This window comes from Chiloscyllium plagiosum, unplaced genomic scaffold, assembly GCF_037043375.1.
Source record: "Chiloscyllium plagiosum isolate Xiang-an unplaced genomic scaffold, Cpla_swu_hap1 HiC_scaffold_19, whole genome shotgun sequence".
Classification (NCBI taxonomy): Eukaryota; Metazoa; Chordata; class Chondrichthyes; order Orectolobiformes; family Hemiscylliidae; genus Chiloscyllium; species Chiloscyllium plagiosum.
Window position 1 is genome coordinate 13818060 of NW_028270157.1, and position 16980 is coordinate 13835039.

Genomic DNA, 16980 nt, shown 5'->3' on the forward strand with positions numbered 1-16980 from the left:
TGAGGGCAACGGCAGAGGAGCCTGACCCAGCTAAGGATGCTCACATCCCAAGAAAAATAAATCTGGGGGAGAAAAAAAAACAAGCATGCTGATAGAAGTGTCCCAACTAAACTGCTAACTTTTCTTTCAAATGCTGACCAACATGGCTGTGCATTTCCAGCATCTTTTTGAGCATCGTTTGGGGTGGGTTTGACTCAGTGGTTAGCACTGCTGCCACACAGCAACAGGGACCCAGGTTTGATTCCAGCCTCAGGCAACTGTCTCTGTGTGGAGTTTGTACATCCTCCCCGTGTCTGTGTGGGTTTCCTCCCACAATCCAAAGTTGTGCAGGTCAGGTGAATTGGCCGTGCTAAATTGACCAGGGTGTTCAGGGATATGTAGGCTAGGTGCATTAGTCATAGGGGAATGGGTCTGGGTGGGACACTGTTCGGAGGGCCGGTGTGGACTTGTTGGGCCGAAGGGCTTGTTTCCACCCTGTGTAGGGATTCTAAGTTTCGGATCACGATGCACGTTTCGTTTCACTCTTGCAAATGGAGGAGAGGGCTGGGGCAGGAGTTACCTGTGAGTCTTTGGACCTCGAGAAGGAGAGAAAGGTGCCATTACTCTTGCGTAAGCTGGGTCCTGCAGGAGCGTCGACTGCTGCAGTCAACATGAAAACAGAAACAAGTATTAACACGGCCGGGCGAGAAGTGCAGGCAGCAACGTGGAAGTGCAATCCTCGCTGGTACTTACGATCATTTGATTGTTCCACGCACTTCTTAAGTGGAGAAATATGAGAGAGGTCATAGAAATAATGTAGAGGTGAAGCTCGGACTCTCTTGGCTTGGCTTGTTCAGTCATTGCCTTGCCTGCTTCGGGGCTTGTGTCGGGTCGAGGTTCCTTCATGTTCCAGTTCGAGGGGAAAGGACTGGTTGCCAACCGCTCCATTGATACTGAGCTGTAAGCAGTGGCTGTCGTTGCAGGGTGACTGGCTGCACTTTCTTTCGGAGGGTCTGGTAATGGACGGGCATTCGGAGGCGTAGGTACAGACCCCTCCGCATTGCGACGGTCGGACAGTTTCAGATTTTTCAAGGCAGAGGTGGGGAAGGAGGCAGTGTGCCGCAGCGTGGAGTGTGGCTCCCCGGACTCTGCTGCATTCCCCCTGGACATGAGAAGCAGGTACATCACAATTAGGATGAATCGCCACTGTTTTGGGGCCATTCAGCCCCCTCAATCCTGTCTTGTCATTCACAGTTGATTTGTATCTGAACTCTGCTCACCCATCTCTGTTCCATGTCCTTTTGGGCTAACAAACAAAGCCTGTCAGTTTTGACATTTTCAAACAACTCCAATAGATTTTTGTTATTAAAAGGGAGAGAGTTTTAGAGTTCCGTTACCCCCTGTGTGAAATAATGCCTCCTGATATCACCCCTAAATGGCCTAACTGAATTTGATTTAAATAAAATCCTTTAAATAAAAATGAAAGACTGCAGACGCTGGAATGGTGAAACAAAGGCAGAGAGAATGCTGGAGAAACTCAGCAGGTCTGGCAGAGAGAAACAGTTAATGTTTCAAGTTGTGTATAACTCTTCTTCAGAACCCAAAGTCACACAGGACTCAGAACATTAACTTTGTTCCCTCTCTCCATGGATACTGCCAGACCTGCGGAGTTTCTCCAGCATTCCCTGCTTGTTTTTGATCTGTTCTTTGTTATATAGTCCATAAACAAAATCCCTTCTTAACGTATTTAGACGTGGAACCGCATAGAGGGAGAATGAGGTTTTCTGCACATTGTTTCATGCAGCTTTTCTAAATTAGGGAAACAGAGACCATAATGGAAAGTAACCTGAACCCAAATTAGGCTGAGAAGCACTTGCCTTATAACAATATCTGAAAGCCAAGTCAATGATTCACGTTACAGCATCTAAACAAACTTAAGTACTCTTAATCAGGCTTACAGTATAGACACGGGCAATCTTTCAGATTAAATTAGGTCCACTTATAGTGATCAAATTTATGTGAAACCATCCATGTTACTGAGCACAGAAGCTAATTATAAGTAGACTGTAGGCATCAAATGGCTAGTTTGTTATCCACTGCACATGTACTGGGAGAGAGTGTGAAGGGCATAAGTAAAAGTAATTGGTCACATCTGTTACATCTTCACTTCTTTCTGTTACTCTTGATTTGGAGACACATTTGGTCTTAGTTGTGGTGGGAAAACTGACAATTTGTTTTTCTCAAAAAGCTGGTAAAGTCAAATCCTGCTGAGGAGAGAGTGAGGTCTGCAGAGGCTGGAGATCCGAGCTGAAAATGTGTTGCTGGAAAAGCGCAGCAGGTCAGGCAGCATCCAGGGAACAGGAGAATCGACGTTTCGGGCATAAGCCCTTCTTCAGGAAGAAGGGCTTATGCCCGAAACGTCGATTCTCCTGTTCCCTGGATGCTGCCTGACCTGCTGCGCTTTTCCAGCAACACATTTTCAGCTCAAATCCTGCTGATACTAACAGGAAAACAGGAGCAGGAGTAGGCCATACGGTCCTTTGAGCCTGCTCCCCCATTCAGTATGATCACGGCTAATCATCCAACTCAGTCCCCAGTTCCTATGTTTTCCACATAGCATTTGATCCCTTTAGCCTTAAGAGCTATAACTCCTTCTTGAAAACAGTCCATTGCTCACCCCTGCAACGTAAAGGCTATTTTATACCTGACTTCTGCCATATCGAATACCTGACTCACGGGAAGCTTAAACGCCAAGTGGTCGAGCTGGAAGGAATATTTTCTTCTGCAGGTTGAACCCCCATCAATGTTTTCCTCTTAATTCATAATAGTGCACTGAAGAAATCAACTGATCAAATACAATGGCAAGTAAAACCATTAAATGCTATAAATCAGACACAGGAAACACTGGATATACGTAACTGTTGTACAGAGAAAAGATGGGTTAGTGCTCTTGAGTATGTGTCAGAATTGTGAGGTAAGCACATCAGGAGAAAGGAATGGGGGGATGTTTTATATTTATTAATTTGTGGCATGTGTCTGTGTGTGTGTGTGAGTGTGTGTCTGTGTGTGTGTCAGTGTATGTATGTGAGTGTGTGCCTGTGTGTGTCTGTCTGTGTGTGTGTGTGTGTGTGTCAGTGTATGTATGTGAGTGTGTGCCTGTGTGTGTCTGTCTGTGTGTGTGTGTGTGTGTCTGTGTGTGTGTCAGTGTATGTATGTGAGTGTGTGCCTGTGTGTGTCTGTCTGTGTGTGTGTGAGTGTGTGTCTGTGTGTGTGTCAGTGTATGTGTGTGAGTGTGTGCCTGTGTGTGTGTGTCTGTGTATGTGTGTTGCTAATAAGGCCAATATTTGTTGCCCAGCCCTAATTCCCCTGGAACTGAATGCTGACTCAGCCAATCAGAGGGTGATTAAGAATCACAGAATTGCAGAAAGAGACCATTCAGCCCATCATGCCTGCATCATTGTCAACCATGTTGTTCTGGGTCTGGAGCCAAATACAAGGTAATGATGGCAGACTTCCTCCTGAACAGCATTGATGAGGGTTATGTTGTTAGTAAGTTTGAAGGTAACACCAAAATTGGAGGTGTAGTGGACAGTGAAGAACGTTACCTCAGATTACAACAGGATCATAATCAGATGAGCCAGTGCCTGAGGAGTGGGAGATGGAGTTTAATTCAGATAAATGTGAGGTGCTGCATTTTGGGAAAGCAAATCTTAGCAGGATTTATACACTTAATGGTAATGTCCTAGGGAGTGTTGCTGAACAAAGAGACCTTGGAGTGCAGGTTCATAATTCTTTGAAAGTGGAGTCGCAGGTGGATAGGATAGTGAAGAAGGCATTTGGTATGCTTTCCTTTATTGGTCAGAGTATTGAGTACAGGAGTTGGGAGGTCATGTTGCAGCTGTACATGACATTAGGCCACTTTTGGAATATTGCATGCAATTCCGGTTTCCTTCCTATCGGAAGGATGTTTTGAAACTTGAAAGGGTTCAGAAAAGATTTATAAGGATGTTGCCAGGGTTGGAGGATTTGAGCTAGAGGGAGAGGTTGAATAGGCTAGGGCTGTTTTCCCTGGAATGTCGGAGGCTGAGGGGTGACCTTACAGAGGTTTATAAAATCATGAGGGGCATGGATAGGGTAAATAGACAAAGTCTCTTCCCTGGGGTCGGGAGTCCAGAACTAGAGGGCATAGGTTTAGGGTGAGAGGGAAAAGATATAAAAGAGACCTAAGGGGCAACATTTGCACACACAGGGTGGTTGGTGCGGGTATGGAATGAGCTGCAAGAGGTAGTGGTGGAGGCTGGCACAATTGCAACATTTAAAAGGCATTTGGATGGACATATGAATCAACAGGGTTTGGAGGGATGTGGGCCGGCTGGTGGCAGGTGGGACTAGATTGGGCTGGGATATCTGGTCGGCATGGACGGGTTGGACCAATGGGTCTATTTCCGTGCTGTACACCTCTCTGACTGTATAACACGTCTACCCAAAACAAAAGAGAAGGGGTAAAGAAAAACCTAAGACACACAAAACATAAAACGGTGATCTACTTCAGAGTTCTTGAACCCCTCCCCACACATACTTCTAACTTTGTTGCCAGTGCAGTCCCCATCTCCATGGCAAAACTGTGGACGTAAATAATGGTCAATCAGTATTCAGAGTGAAACTACATTAAAGCTTGCAGACAAATCGAGTCAGTCCTCTCCTTTCATTGACACACAGGGCATGATTGAACAGATGCAGAATCTAGCAAAGGGAAACCTGCACTATTACTTTAATAGACATTTCACAATTTTGTTTTAAAATCATGGCCGCTTTTGTTATTTTTTATTTTCATAATATTAAATGGCAAACACGTGAAGTATCTTGTACCTTTGACTGTAATAAAATGAATGACCACCCTGGGACCATGCATTTGATAGTGAGCACCAGAACGTTATCACAAAGCTTCATCACCCACAGATGTTTACACCGAGCACAGAACAAATTATTGTGAATCTGTGTGTGTTATCACGTGAAGGGTTATTTCTGTGAGGATCAATGGAGCTTCCTGAGGGGCCAAGTCTGCTCGGCAAACAACAGTCTCCATAGCGACGAGGAGAAGGGGGAAAAAAACGTAGCCTGGACATGTGGAGCTTGACATTATGAGTTGGGAACAGAACACAAATGAAGTTCACACATCCCAGGATAGAAAGTACCAAAGGGTAAGTGCCGTGATATCCCTGCTATAGCAACAGTTGTCGTCAGACAGAGCTGCCTGTTGGAGATAAGAGTTTTCACCATAATATCTCCACAGGATCATGACCAAAGCTGCAAATGTATTCCACAATGAATAGTATGACGTGAACCTCCCATAATAGCAATCGGCATTTACTTAACATTAGTGTAAAATACAAAACAAAGATTTTTGTTAGAATATATTATGACTTCTTTAAAGGAAGCCAAAGTGCTGGCTGGAAAATAAATGGTGTCACAGCTTCTCTAATAGGCTCAGCATTCCTCATAACCCTCTTATCCCTGGGAGTAGGAGCACCTCTGTTTCAGTTTAACATTTGATTTGATTTATTATTGTTGCATGTACAGAGATACAATGGGAAGTATTGTATTGTGTGCTAACCAGACCAATCATACCTTATTTAAGTACATCATGGTAATAGAACTGAATGCAGAATATAGTGTTACAGGTACAGGGAAGGTGCAGAGAAAAATCAGCTCTAATATATGAGAGGTCCATTTATAAGTCTGATAATAGCAGGGAAGAAGCTGTTCTTAAATCTGTTGGTATGTGTTTTCAAACTTTCATATCTTCTGCTTGACAGAAGAGAGTGTAACCGGGGTGGAAGGGTTTTTGATTATGTTGGCTGCTTTCTTGAGGCAGAGGGAAGTATAAACAGAGTCAATGGCGGGAAGGCTGGTTTATGTGATGGTCTGGGCTGCGTTCACAACTCTCTGTAATTTCTTCTAGTCTTGGGCAGAGCAGTTGCCATACCAAGCTGTGAGGCAGGATGCTTTCTATGGTGCATCTATAAAAATTGGTCCGAGCCATTGAGGACATGCTGAATTTCATTAGACTTCTGAGGAAGTAGAGGTGTTGGAGTGCTATCTTGACTGAACCGTTGATGTTGATGGACCAGGACAGATTATTGGTGATCATCATTCCCAGGAATGTGAAGCTGTTGATCATCTCCACCTCAGCCCCATTGATACAGACAGGGCCGTGTCCTCTACTCCACTTCCTGAAGTGGATGACCAGCTCTTTCATTTTGCTGACATTGAGGGAGGGATTGTTGTGTTTACACCATACCAATAAGCTGCCTATCTCTTTCCTGTACTTGGTCTCGTTATTGTTTAAGATCTGACTCACTACACTGGTATCATCAACAGACTTGTTAAATGGGAGTTAGAGCTGAATTTGGCCACACGGTCGTGAGTGTATAAGGAGTATAGTCAGGGGCTGAGTACGCAGCCTTGCTGGGCACTGGTGTTGAGGATTATGGTGGAGGAGGTGTTGTAGTCTATCCTTACTGATTGTGGTCTGTGAGTCAGAAAATCAAGGATTCATTTGCAGAGCGCAGAGCAGAGTCCTAGGTCTCGGAGTTTGGTGGTGAGTTTGGTACTTTGGTACTTCCAGGTACCTGAGGATCCAGCCAAGGTTTCCACATTAAGGTATTGCGAAAATGTCCTTGAGATCAAAGAAACATCAAGCCAGGTTAAGGCAGTCAGGTGGAAGGGGAACAGCAGGACAGGACTCTGAATAAGGCATGTTATTATCTCGTAATGTCTGGAAGATGGAAAGTGTCCAGACGGAACTAGGGAGCAATTGGTAGTTTATTGAGGGTATTTGAGTGAGAACTTAATGGGGTGTATATGGGGAACAAGCATCAGTGCAGTTAGAGTTGGTGATGTGACAGGATTGGTGATGTGACAGAGTTGGTGATATGACAGAGTTGATGGATGAGTGGACCAAAGCGTCTTGTCTCCATGTTATACATCTCTATGACTCTGTGTCAGAAAGTTGGAAAAACCTCTGTCCGGAAAAGCCTGCACTCTCTGAGTAATAATCATTTCGCCTATGGTTTTGACAAAACAGACTGTCCCTGTAAGCCCACGTGCCTTCCAATTCGGCCAAACTCTGTTCTTGGAACAACAGTGTACACACATGCAAGAGGGAAACATAGAGACTCTGAAGTTGGTGTAATAAAGCTGTTACTAGGATTAGATCAGAATGGAAAGGTTAGACTCATCAGGAAAGATGTAAAAGAGAAGGCTTTGGGGTTATGTAATAAAACATTTCTAAGATTCTGAAAGGATTTTGATAAGGGTAGATGTCGGGAAGGTGGCTTTAATTTCTGTTTCTGGAGGGGGTGAAGAACTGAAATGTGTGGTTGTAATTAATCCAACCAGAGTTCTGGAGTAAATTCTTCATCCAGAGAGGGGGTAGATGTGGAAATCACCACTAATATGTTTAGTTATGATGAACAACATCAATATATCTGAGAAAATATACAAATACAAGAGGGCAAAAGGAACAAAAGGATTATTAATTGGAGAAGATGAGTGTTAGTAGAAAAGGCTCACATGGGAGTATAAGCATTTGGCTCACATCTGTTTGGGTGACCAGCCTTTCTCAGTGCTGTACATACTTTGTAACATGCAAATTAATGTTCCCCAAGAGGCCAGAATAATGCTGCAGCAAATTGTACAAAACAAAGCTGCTCAGTTCGGGTATCTGGATTTATTTTTACTTCAGTGTTGCTGCAGTATTAAGTACATTGTAACCCATGTCCCCTTCATTGTCAAACATATAGCATGCTGTTTCTCTGGACTCAACTTAGCATTGCTGATATCCTGCTCCCAAACTTCCTGTGACAGCACGAGGAGAGTCCAGACCTGTCTGTGACTAGAATGCAATCTATTAACATTAGGAGGCATACTCCTGCTAACAGACACTCCTTGTTTCTGTGAGACAAAGTGAAGAGCTGATCGCGAGAAGTCTTGAGACCAAGTAAAGAATGTAGGCTGTACATCCCAGGACTTAGTGGATCGTATTAAACCGCATATCCCTTTGGCTGCTTGCAACTATAAAGGGACTGACTATACCACACCAGCCTGAGCATGCAAAGCTCACAATATGCCGTCCAACATTAGGTGAGATTCTGCAATTGGACAGCATTTGCTGGCTAATCCTGACTATGCGAGGAATTATGCTGACAACCAATTTAGGATGGTCAGCAGTGTGCACACTGGAAACTACATTATGAATAATATAAAGGGCTCCACTCTTTGCAGACAGGAAGAACATGTACACTCATTGCGCCTGTTACTACTCAACAAAATAGGTGACAGCCAGTCTCTGGTTCATTTCTCACGCTAACGCCCTGATCAGTCCACCTGATTTAAAATTTAAACAAACCTTGGCAGTTAACTGTCAATCGGTATTAATGGATGCCTTTGCCATGGCAATGTCTCTATGATCTGGGTCCACTTGCTAACCAATCGGCCCACTCCCCTCAAGCACTATAAATGTTGGTTCCTCCCTGGAGTTTGTGTTCTTGAAAAGTGTCCTGATGAGTGCAAGATGTAAAGCTTTAGCATTGAATGCCATTTTTTTCAGCAATACTCAAATGTAAAATTGTAAGGGACTGACCAATAGTTAGAAGGCAGCATGGCCCTTTCAACAGTTCTGAATTTAATCACACTAAATCCAATGTGACACCGAGGGCACACTCTTCCAAAAGCACCAAGGCCTGGGCTCAAGTCCCACTAGTTTTGGACCTATCTGAACAGGTTGTTGAAAAACATCTAATAAATATTAGTCTCAGTGACAGTAGCCATGACAAAAATCATCGATTGTTGTTAAACTCCATCTGGCTCATTAATGTTCTCCAGGGAAGGAAATCTGCCGTCCTCACCTGATCTGGCCTACACGTGACTCTAGACCCACAGCAATGTGGTTGACTCTTAAATGTTCCCTGAAATGGTTCATCAAGCCACTGAGTTCAAGAGCAGTGAGGGTTGGATAATAAATACTGGCTCACATCCCATGAAAGAAAGCAATTCTTTAATCAACGTTAGAAATGATTTGGTGATATAACATTTCCTACCTGAGAGAGAACTGATTCAGAGCACGGCCCTGCTTTGATTTCGATATGCTGCTGCCCTCCTGGATGTTGCTACTAACCACAGCTAAAAATAAACAATTGTTTTTGAATCTGAGAAAAGGCAGACACTGTTTAAAAAATAAATTAACACTTGAATCAAACAATAACACATAGAAACTCATGCCCCACTCTGTGGAAATTGATTTGGGCAGCACAGTGGCTCAGTGGTTAGCACTGCTGCCTCACAGTGCCAGGGACCCGGGTTCAATCCCAGTCTCGGGCAACTGTCTGTGTGGAATTAGCATATTCTCCCCATGTCTGCGTGGGTCCCCTCTGGGTACTCCAGTTCCCGCCCACAGTTCAAAAATGTGCAGATTAAGCGGACTGGCCATGTTAAATAGCCCATAGTGTGCAGGCTAGGTGGGTTAGCCATAGTAAGTGTGGGGTTACATGAATAGAGTGGGAGGGAAGTCTGGGTGGGATGCTCTTTGAAGGGTCAGTGTAGACTTGATGGACTGACTGGCCTCTTCCCACACGATAGAGATACTACAATCAAAGTTTTTGCCTGGGATTGGCAGGATTTTAGCCTGATTGCTTTTCTTGTAGACTCACTGCGGACTGGTAACCGACTGCAACCCAGAAAACAACTTAGATGGCCTGTTTCCAGGTGGTTTATCCACCACCACCCCTGTGGCTACAAGACCAGACTGATCCCAAAACCGAGTGTCATTCCATTGCAGCAAAGACCAGAGTAATTTCAGAAAAAATGCTGCCTTGTCAGTGCTTCTATGTGCCAGAAACTGATCAAAAATAATGGCTTTAGATTTGACAAACCTTCCAACTGCTTGTGTGTGTGACTCAATGCACGGTGTGTGTGACACACCATCCCCTCTCATAGTGAATCATGGAATTACTACAGCTCAGAAGGAGGCCATTCAACCCATCATGTCTGGCCGGCCCTCATAACGAGTAGTTCACGTGCCCCCCCGCCCCCAATCCCTGTGCTTTCCTCCCCTTCTGATGCTTCATCTGTTTCAAAAATGTCAAAACAATTGCAGCACAGGAGGCCATTCTGCCTATCATGTTATGCTGACTGAGAAACGAACCAGAGTCAAGATTAGAGTGGTGCTGGAAAAGCACAGCAGGTCAGGCAGCATCCGAGGAGCAGGAGAATCGATGCTTCGGGCTTTTGCCATTCTAACCTTGACTCTGATCTCCAGCATCTGCAGTACCCACTTCTGCCTGAGGAACGAACCAGCCAGCCTCCAGCTCTTGGTCTGTATCCCTGTAGGTGACGGGACTTCAGGCCTTCTTCAAATCTCCATCTCCACCAAATATGCAAGATCTTTCTTTCCCCCCCTCCCCCCACCCCGTCTCCCCACCACCCCCATTCTGTGTCCTGCCAAGAACACAATTCAGCAGCCATCCCATAGACAGCACAATGGGTCACACCTAGCTTCCGATAAGGTAGTGAAGTCTTCCAGTTCACTCTGGGGAGGGAGGGAGGAGGGCGAGGTGCGAGTTGCCATGGCTACATGCACATTGTCACCTGGAGCTAGGGATAGTAATGAATAAGAATTCTCTTCCCTACGCTGTGTGACTAACTGGCTACCACACCCACTCTGTCACAGATTGACAGAACCTCAGTTTAACATCTCTTCAAGATAGCAGCCCCACTGTGCAGCATCATGGAGATTAGCTTCTTCCAAGTCACCAGACAGCGTGGATTGGGCGATGGGGGAGCAGTGGAGGCTGGGAGATGTGAGCAGACTCCTGGTGTCCAAACTGTCCAGGGTTTTTTTTGTTCACCTGTTCATTTGTGGGACATGAGAAAGCTCACCGGAAATCCCTACGACCACTTTAAAGCTACTCGCTGTACCACAGTTCATTTGTAAAAACAATAAATAAGCCAGTTTTTTTTTACAGCAATGATTTTAAGGAAGTGCAATTTTTAAGTTTATTCTTGGGATTTGGGTGTTGCTGGCTGGACCAGCATTTATTACCCGTCCCTAGTTGCCCCTTGAGAAGGTGGTGGTGAGCTGCCTTCTTGAGCCACTGCTGTAGACTGACCCACAATGCTGTTAGGGAGGGAATTCCAGGATTTTGACTCAGCGACACTGGAGGAACGACAATATATTTCCAAAAGAGGAAGACAAGTGGCTTGGAGGGGAACTTGTAAGGTGATAAAGGTCATGGCATCCTGCCATTGGCACATATCAGAACAATCTGCAGGATCACTCAACCACTTGGCTGCATTATAGACTCACTTTCATTGGCCATCCAGTCCTAGAAAGGGTCTTAAATCTGGAGCATCTGGTTCAGAGGCAGGGACACTACCCACTGCCTCACAAAACCTGCTCTCGTTCACTATATACATCCTCAAAATAAAATTAACCACATGGCAAACACAAACACTACATGTAAATAAAAATATAGAACATAGAACATAGACCATTACAGCACAGTACAGGCCCTTCGGCCCTCGATGTTACACCGACCTGTCATACCAATCTGAAGCCCATCCCACCTACACTATTCCATGTATGTCCATATGCTTGTCCAATGACGACTTAAATGTACTTAAAGTTGGCGAATCTACTACCGTTGCAGGCAAAGCATTCCATACCCTTATTACTCTCTGAGTAAAGAAACTACCTCTGACATCTGTCCTATATCTATCACCCCTCAATTTAAAGCTATGCCCTCTCGTGCTCGCCGTCACCATACTTGGAAAAAGGCTCTCCCTGTCCACCCTATCTAACCCTCTGATTATCTTATTTGTCTCTATTAAGTCACCTCTCAACCTTCTTCTCTCTAACGAAAACAGCCTCAAGTCCCTCAGCCTTTCCTTGTAAGACCTTCCCTCCATACCAAGCAACATCCTAGTAAATCTCCTCTGCAGCCTTTCCAAAGCTTCCACATCCTTCTTATAATGCGGTGACCAGAACTGTACACAATACTCCAAGTGCGGCCATAACAGAGTTTTATACAGCTGTAGCATAACCTCATGGTTCCAGAACTTGATCCCTTTATTAATAAAAGCTAAAACACTGTATGCCTTCTTAACAACCCTGTCAACCTGGGTGGCAACTTTCAACGATCTGTGTACATGGACACCGAGATCTCTCTGCTCATCTACACCACCAAGAATCTTACCATTAGCCCAGTACTTTGCATTCCGGTTACTCTGACCAAAGTGAATCACCTCACACTTGTCCACATTAAACTCCATTTTCCACCTCTCAGCCCAGCTCTGCAGCTTATCTATATCTCTCTATAACCTACAACATCCTTCGTCACTATCCACAACTCCACCGACCTTAGTGTCGTCTGCAAATTTACTTACCCACCCTTCTACGCCCTCATCCAGGTCGTTTATAAAAATGACAAACAGCAGTGGACCCAACACTGATCCTTGTTGTACACCACTAGTAACTGAACTCCAGGATGAACATTTCCCATCAACCACCACCCTCTGTCTTCTTTCAGCAAGCCAATTACTGATCCAAACTGCTACATCTCCCACAATCCCATTCCTCCGCATTTTGTACAATAGCCTACTGTGTGGAACCTTATCAAACGCCTTGCTGAAATCCATATGCATCACATCAACCGGTTTACTCTCATCTGCCTGTTTGGTCACCTTCTCAAAGAACTCAATAAGGTTTGTGAGGCATGACCTACCCTTCACAAAACAGTGCTAACTATCCCTAATCAAATTATTATTTTCTAGATGATTATAAATCCTATCTCTTATAACCTTTTCCAACACTTTACCAACAACTGAATTAAGGCTCACTAGTCTATAATTACCAGGGTTGTCTCTACTCCCCTTCTTGAACAGGGGAACCACATTTGCTATCCTCCAGTCGTCTGGCACTATTTCTGTAGACAATGACAATTTAAAGGTTCGGCAATCTCCTCCCTGGCTTCCCAACGGATCCTAGAATAAATCCCATCCGGCCCAGGGGACTTATCTATTTTCACACTCTGCAAGATTTCTAATAACTCTTCCCTGTGAACCTCAATCCCACCCCCAGTCCAGTAGCCTGTATCTCAGTATTCTCCTCGACAACATTGTCATTTTCTAGAGTGAATACTGTCGAAACATATTCAATTAGTGCTTCCCCTATCTCCTCTGACTCCACACACAACTTTCCACTACTATCTTTGATTGGCCCTAATCTTACTCTCGTCATTCTTTTATTCCTTAAATACCTATAGAAAGCCTTAGAGTTTACCCTGATCCTATCCACCAACAACTTCTCATGTCTCCTCCTGGCTTTTCTGAGCTCTCTCTTTAGGTCTTTCCTGGCGACCTTGTAACTCTCAAGCGCCCTAACTGAGCCTTCACATCTCATCCTAATATAAGCCTTCTTCTTCCTCTTGACCAGAGATTCTACTTCCTTCGTAAACAATGGCTCCCGCGCTCTATAGCTTCCTCTCTGCCTGACAGGTACATACTTATCTAGGACACACAGGAGCATTTCTAATGTGCCCATCCCCCTGCAGTTTCCTTCCCCATCCTATGCTTCCTAAATCTTGCCTAATCGCATCATAATTGCCTTTCCCCCAGCTGTAACTCTTGCCCAGTGGTATACACCTATCCCTTTCTATCACTAAAGTAAACATAACAGAATTGTGATCGCTATCACCAAAGTGCTCACCTACTTCCAAGTCTCACACCTGGCCGGGCTCATTACCCAGTACCAAATCTAATGTGGCTTCGCCCCTTGTAGGCCTGTCTACATACTGTGTCAGGAAGCCCTCCTGCACACACTGGACAAAAACTGACCCATCTATAGTACTCGTACTATAGTGTTCCCAGTCAATATTTGGAAAGTTGAAGTCCCCCATGACAACTACCCTGTCTCTCTCACTCCTATCGAGAATCATCTTTGCTATCCTTTCCTCTACATCTCTGGAACTATTCGGAGGCCTATAGAAAACTCCCAACAGGGTGACCTCTCCTTTCCTGTTTCTAACCTTTGCCCATACTACCTCAGTTGACAAGTCCCCAAACATCCTTTCTGCAACTGTAATGCTGTCCTTAACCAACAATGCCACACCTCCCCCTCTTTTACCATCTTCTCTGTTCTTACTGAAACATCTAAATCCTGGAACCTGCAACAACAATTCCTGTCCCTGCTCTATCCATGTCTCTGAAATGGCCACAACATCGAAGTCCCAGGTACCAACTCATGCTGCAAGTCCACCCACCTTATTCCGGATGCTCCTGGCGTTGAAGTAGACACACTTCAAACCAACTTCTTGCTTGCCGGTGCCATCTTGCGTCCCTGAAACTTGATTTCGGACCTCCCTACTCTCAATCTTTTCTATACTCGAACTACAATTTTGGTTCCCATCCTCCTGCTTGGTTAGTTTAAACCTACCCCAATAGCCTTAGCGAATTTCTCCCCCAGGATATTGGTACCCCTCTGGTTCAGATGAAGACCATCCTGCTTGTAGAGGTCCCACCTACCCCACAAAGAGCCCCAATTATCCAAGAATCCAAAACCCTCCCTCCTGCACCATCCCTGTAGCCACGTGTTCAACTCCTCTCTCTCCATATTCCTTGCCTCACTAGCACGTGGCATGGGCAACAAACCAGAGACAACAACTCTGTTCGTCCTAGCTGTAAGCTTCCATCCTAGTTCCCTGAATTTCTGCCTTAAATCCCCATCCCTCTTCCTACCTATGTCGTTGGTGTCAATGTGGACCATGACTTGGGACTGCTCCCCCTCCCCCTCAAGGATCCCAAAAACACGATCAGAGATATCACGAACCCTGGCACCTGGGAGGCAACACACCAACCGTAAGTCTGTCTCATCTCCACAGAACCTCCTATCTGTCCCCCTAACTATGGAGTCCCCAATGAAATGCTAAAACAATCACATTGACCTTTGGCCTGAATTTCCCCAAACCTTCTACATCTCAAACACTGCAACGTAACAACCTCCCACACCTGCACATTCCCCTCCAAGTCACTCACCATCCTGACTTGGAAATATATCACCATTCCTTCACTGTCACTGGGTCAAAATCTTGGAATTCCCTCCCTAATGGCACTTAGGCTCAATCTATAGCATATGGACTCCAGCAGTTCAAGAAGTCAGCTCCCCACCACCTTCTCGAGGGCAACAAGGGATGGGCAGTAAATGCTGGCCCAGCCAACGATGCTCACATCCCATGAACAAAAGCCCTGGACAGTTTGAACATCAGGAATCTGCTCCTATCTCCCACCCACCGCTGCTCTCCCACTCCTCCATTCGCTCTGCCACTGTAAGGCTCAGTAGATGGCACTTACTCCTGGGTCGGAGGCTGAAACCTGATTCCACAGACTTTGAAGATGCCAATCCCAATGCACCTTAGCTGCAGGTTGGGATCTGCTATGTCAAAGAGTTGTGAAACTGAGGCCCTAACCACCCGTGTCAGAGTGGATGGTACTATTTCAAGACGAGCTGAAGATCAGAGAGAGGGAGGGTGTATAGAGGTAGAGAGAGAATGGAGGTAGAGGGAAGGAAAGAGCGAGTGAGAGAATGTATAGAGAGAGAGAGTGTGTAGGGTATACAGAAAGAAAGAGAGCGAGAGAGTGTGTAGGAGTATACAGAGAGAGAGAGATAGAGTGTGTAAGGGTATACAGAGAGAGAGAGAGAGAGTTGGGGAGAACACTGACACAGATAAAAAGGATGCCAAAGTGAATGAAGGAAAATATAGTGAGTACAGGGAAAGGAGAGAGAGAGATACATAAAGAGAAATGAAGAGAAGGATATGTATATTCAGAGAGAAGACAAACAGACAAATGTGGCAGCATAAATGATCAGTTTAAAAATGTAATTTTAACGAACCCTTATTCCTACAGTACATAATATCAGGTCCACTGTGCTCAATGTTAGTATCTAAACTATTCCTGTTCAACTAGTAACAGAGGGTTTCATGGGGCTGTAATCAGGTCAATATCCATTTATTTCAGAGTATACACACCTTCTTCCTGGCTCAAGGCACCAAACTTCCTTCTGCCACTAATGACAGCAGGTAAATACTTATTGCCTCTAACTTGGACTTTGTGACCTTTCTTCTCTGCCCGGGTGATGGAAACGATGCGGATGTGTTGTGCAGACTCCCGATCCTGGCCGCTCAGAAAATCTGGATAATCGTCTACCTGTGGGTAAGGGTTATCAGTGAGAAAGTCTCCTGTGCTGATCCACTGTGGTGTTCGTAGGCAGCAAACTTATTTTCAATTCTTTGGTAAAATAAGAATGTATCTTCAACACTTCTTTTAAAATCTGGCCTATTAATTACGACGGCAAGGAGAAATGGATGTCTAAGCAGATAAAACAATGAAGAGAAGGATATGTGCATTCAGAAGACAAAGGGCAGGAGAAGGGTCATGTGGACCAATGTGGTCTGTTTCTGTGTGAGACAAAGGAACATGCAAACGAGCAACAGGAATAGGCCATTCTGCCCCTCGAGTCTGCTCCACCAATCAACAAGATCATGGCTAATCGATTTACTTCATAATCCTGCCTCCTCCTTGGCGTCTTAAAGGGGCCTCCCTTATATTTTAAAACAATTCCCTGTAATTCCACGTAAAGTTCTGAAAACACTCGAAAAATGCAGAGAGAGAGAGAGAGAGAGACAAGCGAACATTGCAGATACAAACTCCTTTGTCACAACTATTAGAAGATTTGCATTTATGTAGAGCATTTTACAACTTCAGAATATCCCAGAATGCTTCACTGGCAATTAAGTGCTTACTTAAGCAGTCATTGTTGTAAACGTTAGAAATACAGTGAGCCAATGTGACCACTTGAAGCTATCAAACACAACCATGACATAATGGCCAGAGAAGTGGCCCTTGTGATGTTGGGTGAGGAATAAATATTGGCCAGGAACTCTTCTA

The 16980-nt window shown here is 44.8% G+C and overlaps 1 protein-coding gene across 2 annotated transcripts in view; it reads right to left on the reverse strand.

Annotated features, from left to right (window-relative positions):
* The window catches only part of cunh12orf56 (chromosome unknown C12orf56 homolog), an 83301-nt gene that overhangs the window by 48919 nt on the left and 17402 nt on the right, over positions 1-16980 (reverse strand). For both annotated transcript variants that reach the window (XM_087997030.1, XM_043709959.2), the window contains exons 2-5: positions 16062-16239; positions 9081-9162; positions 733-1141; positions 560-639 (exon numbers count right to left, since the gene is read on the reverse strand). In XM_087997030.1, coding sequence (XP_087853156.1) covers positions 560-639; positions 733-1141; positions 9081-9162; positions 16062-16239 — 749 coding nt within the window. The remainder of the gene's footprint in view (positions 1-559; positions 640-732; positions 1142-9080; positions 9163-16061; positions 16240-16980) is intronic.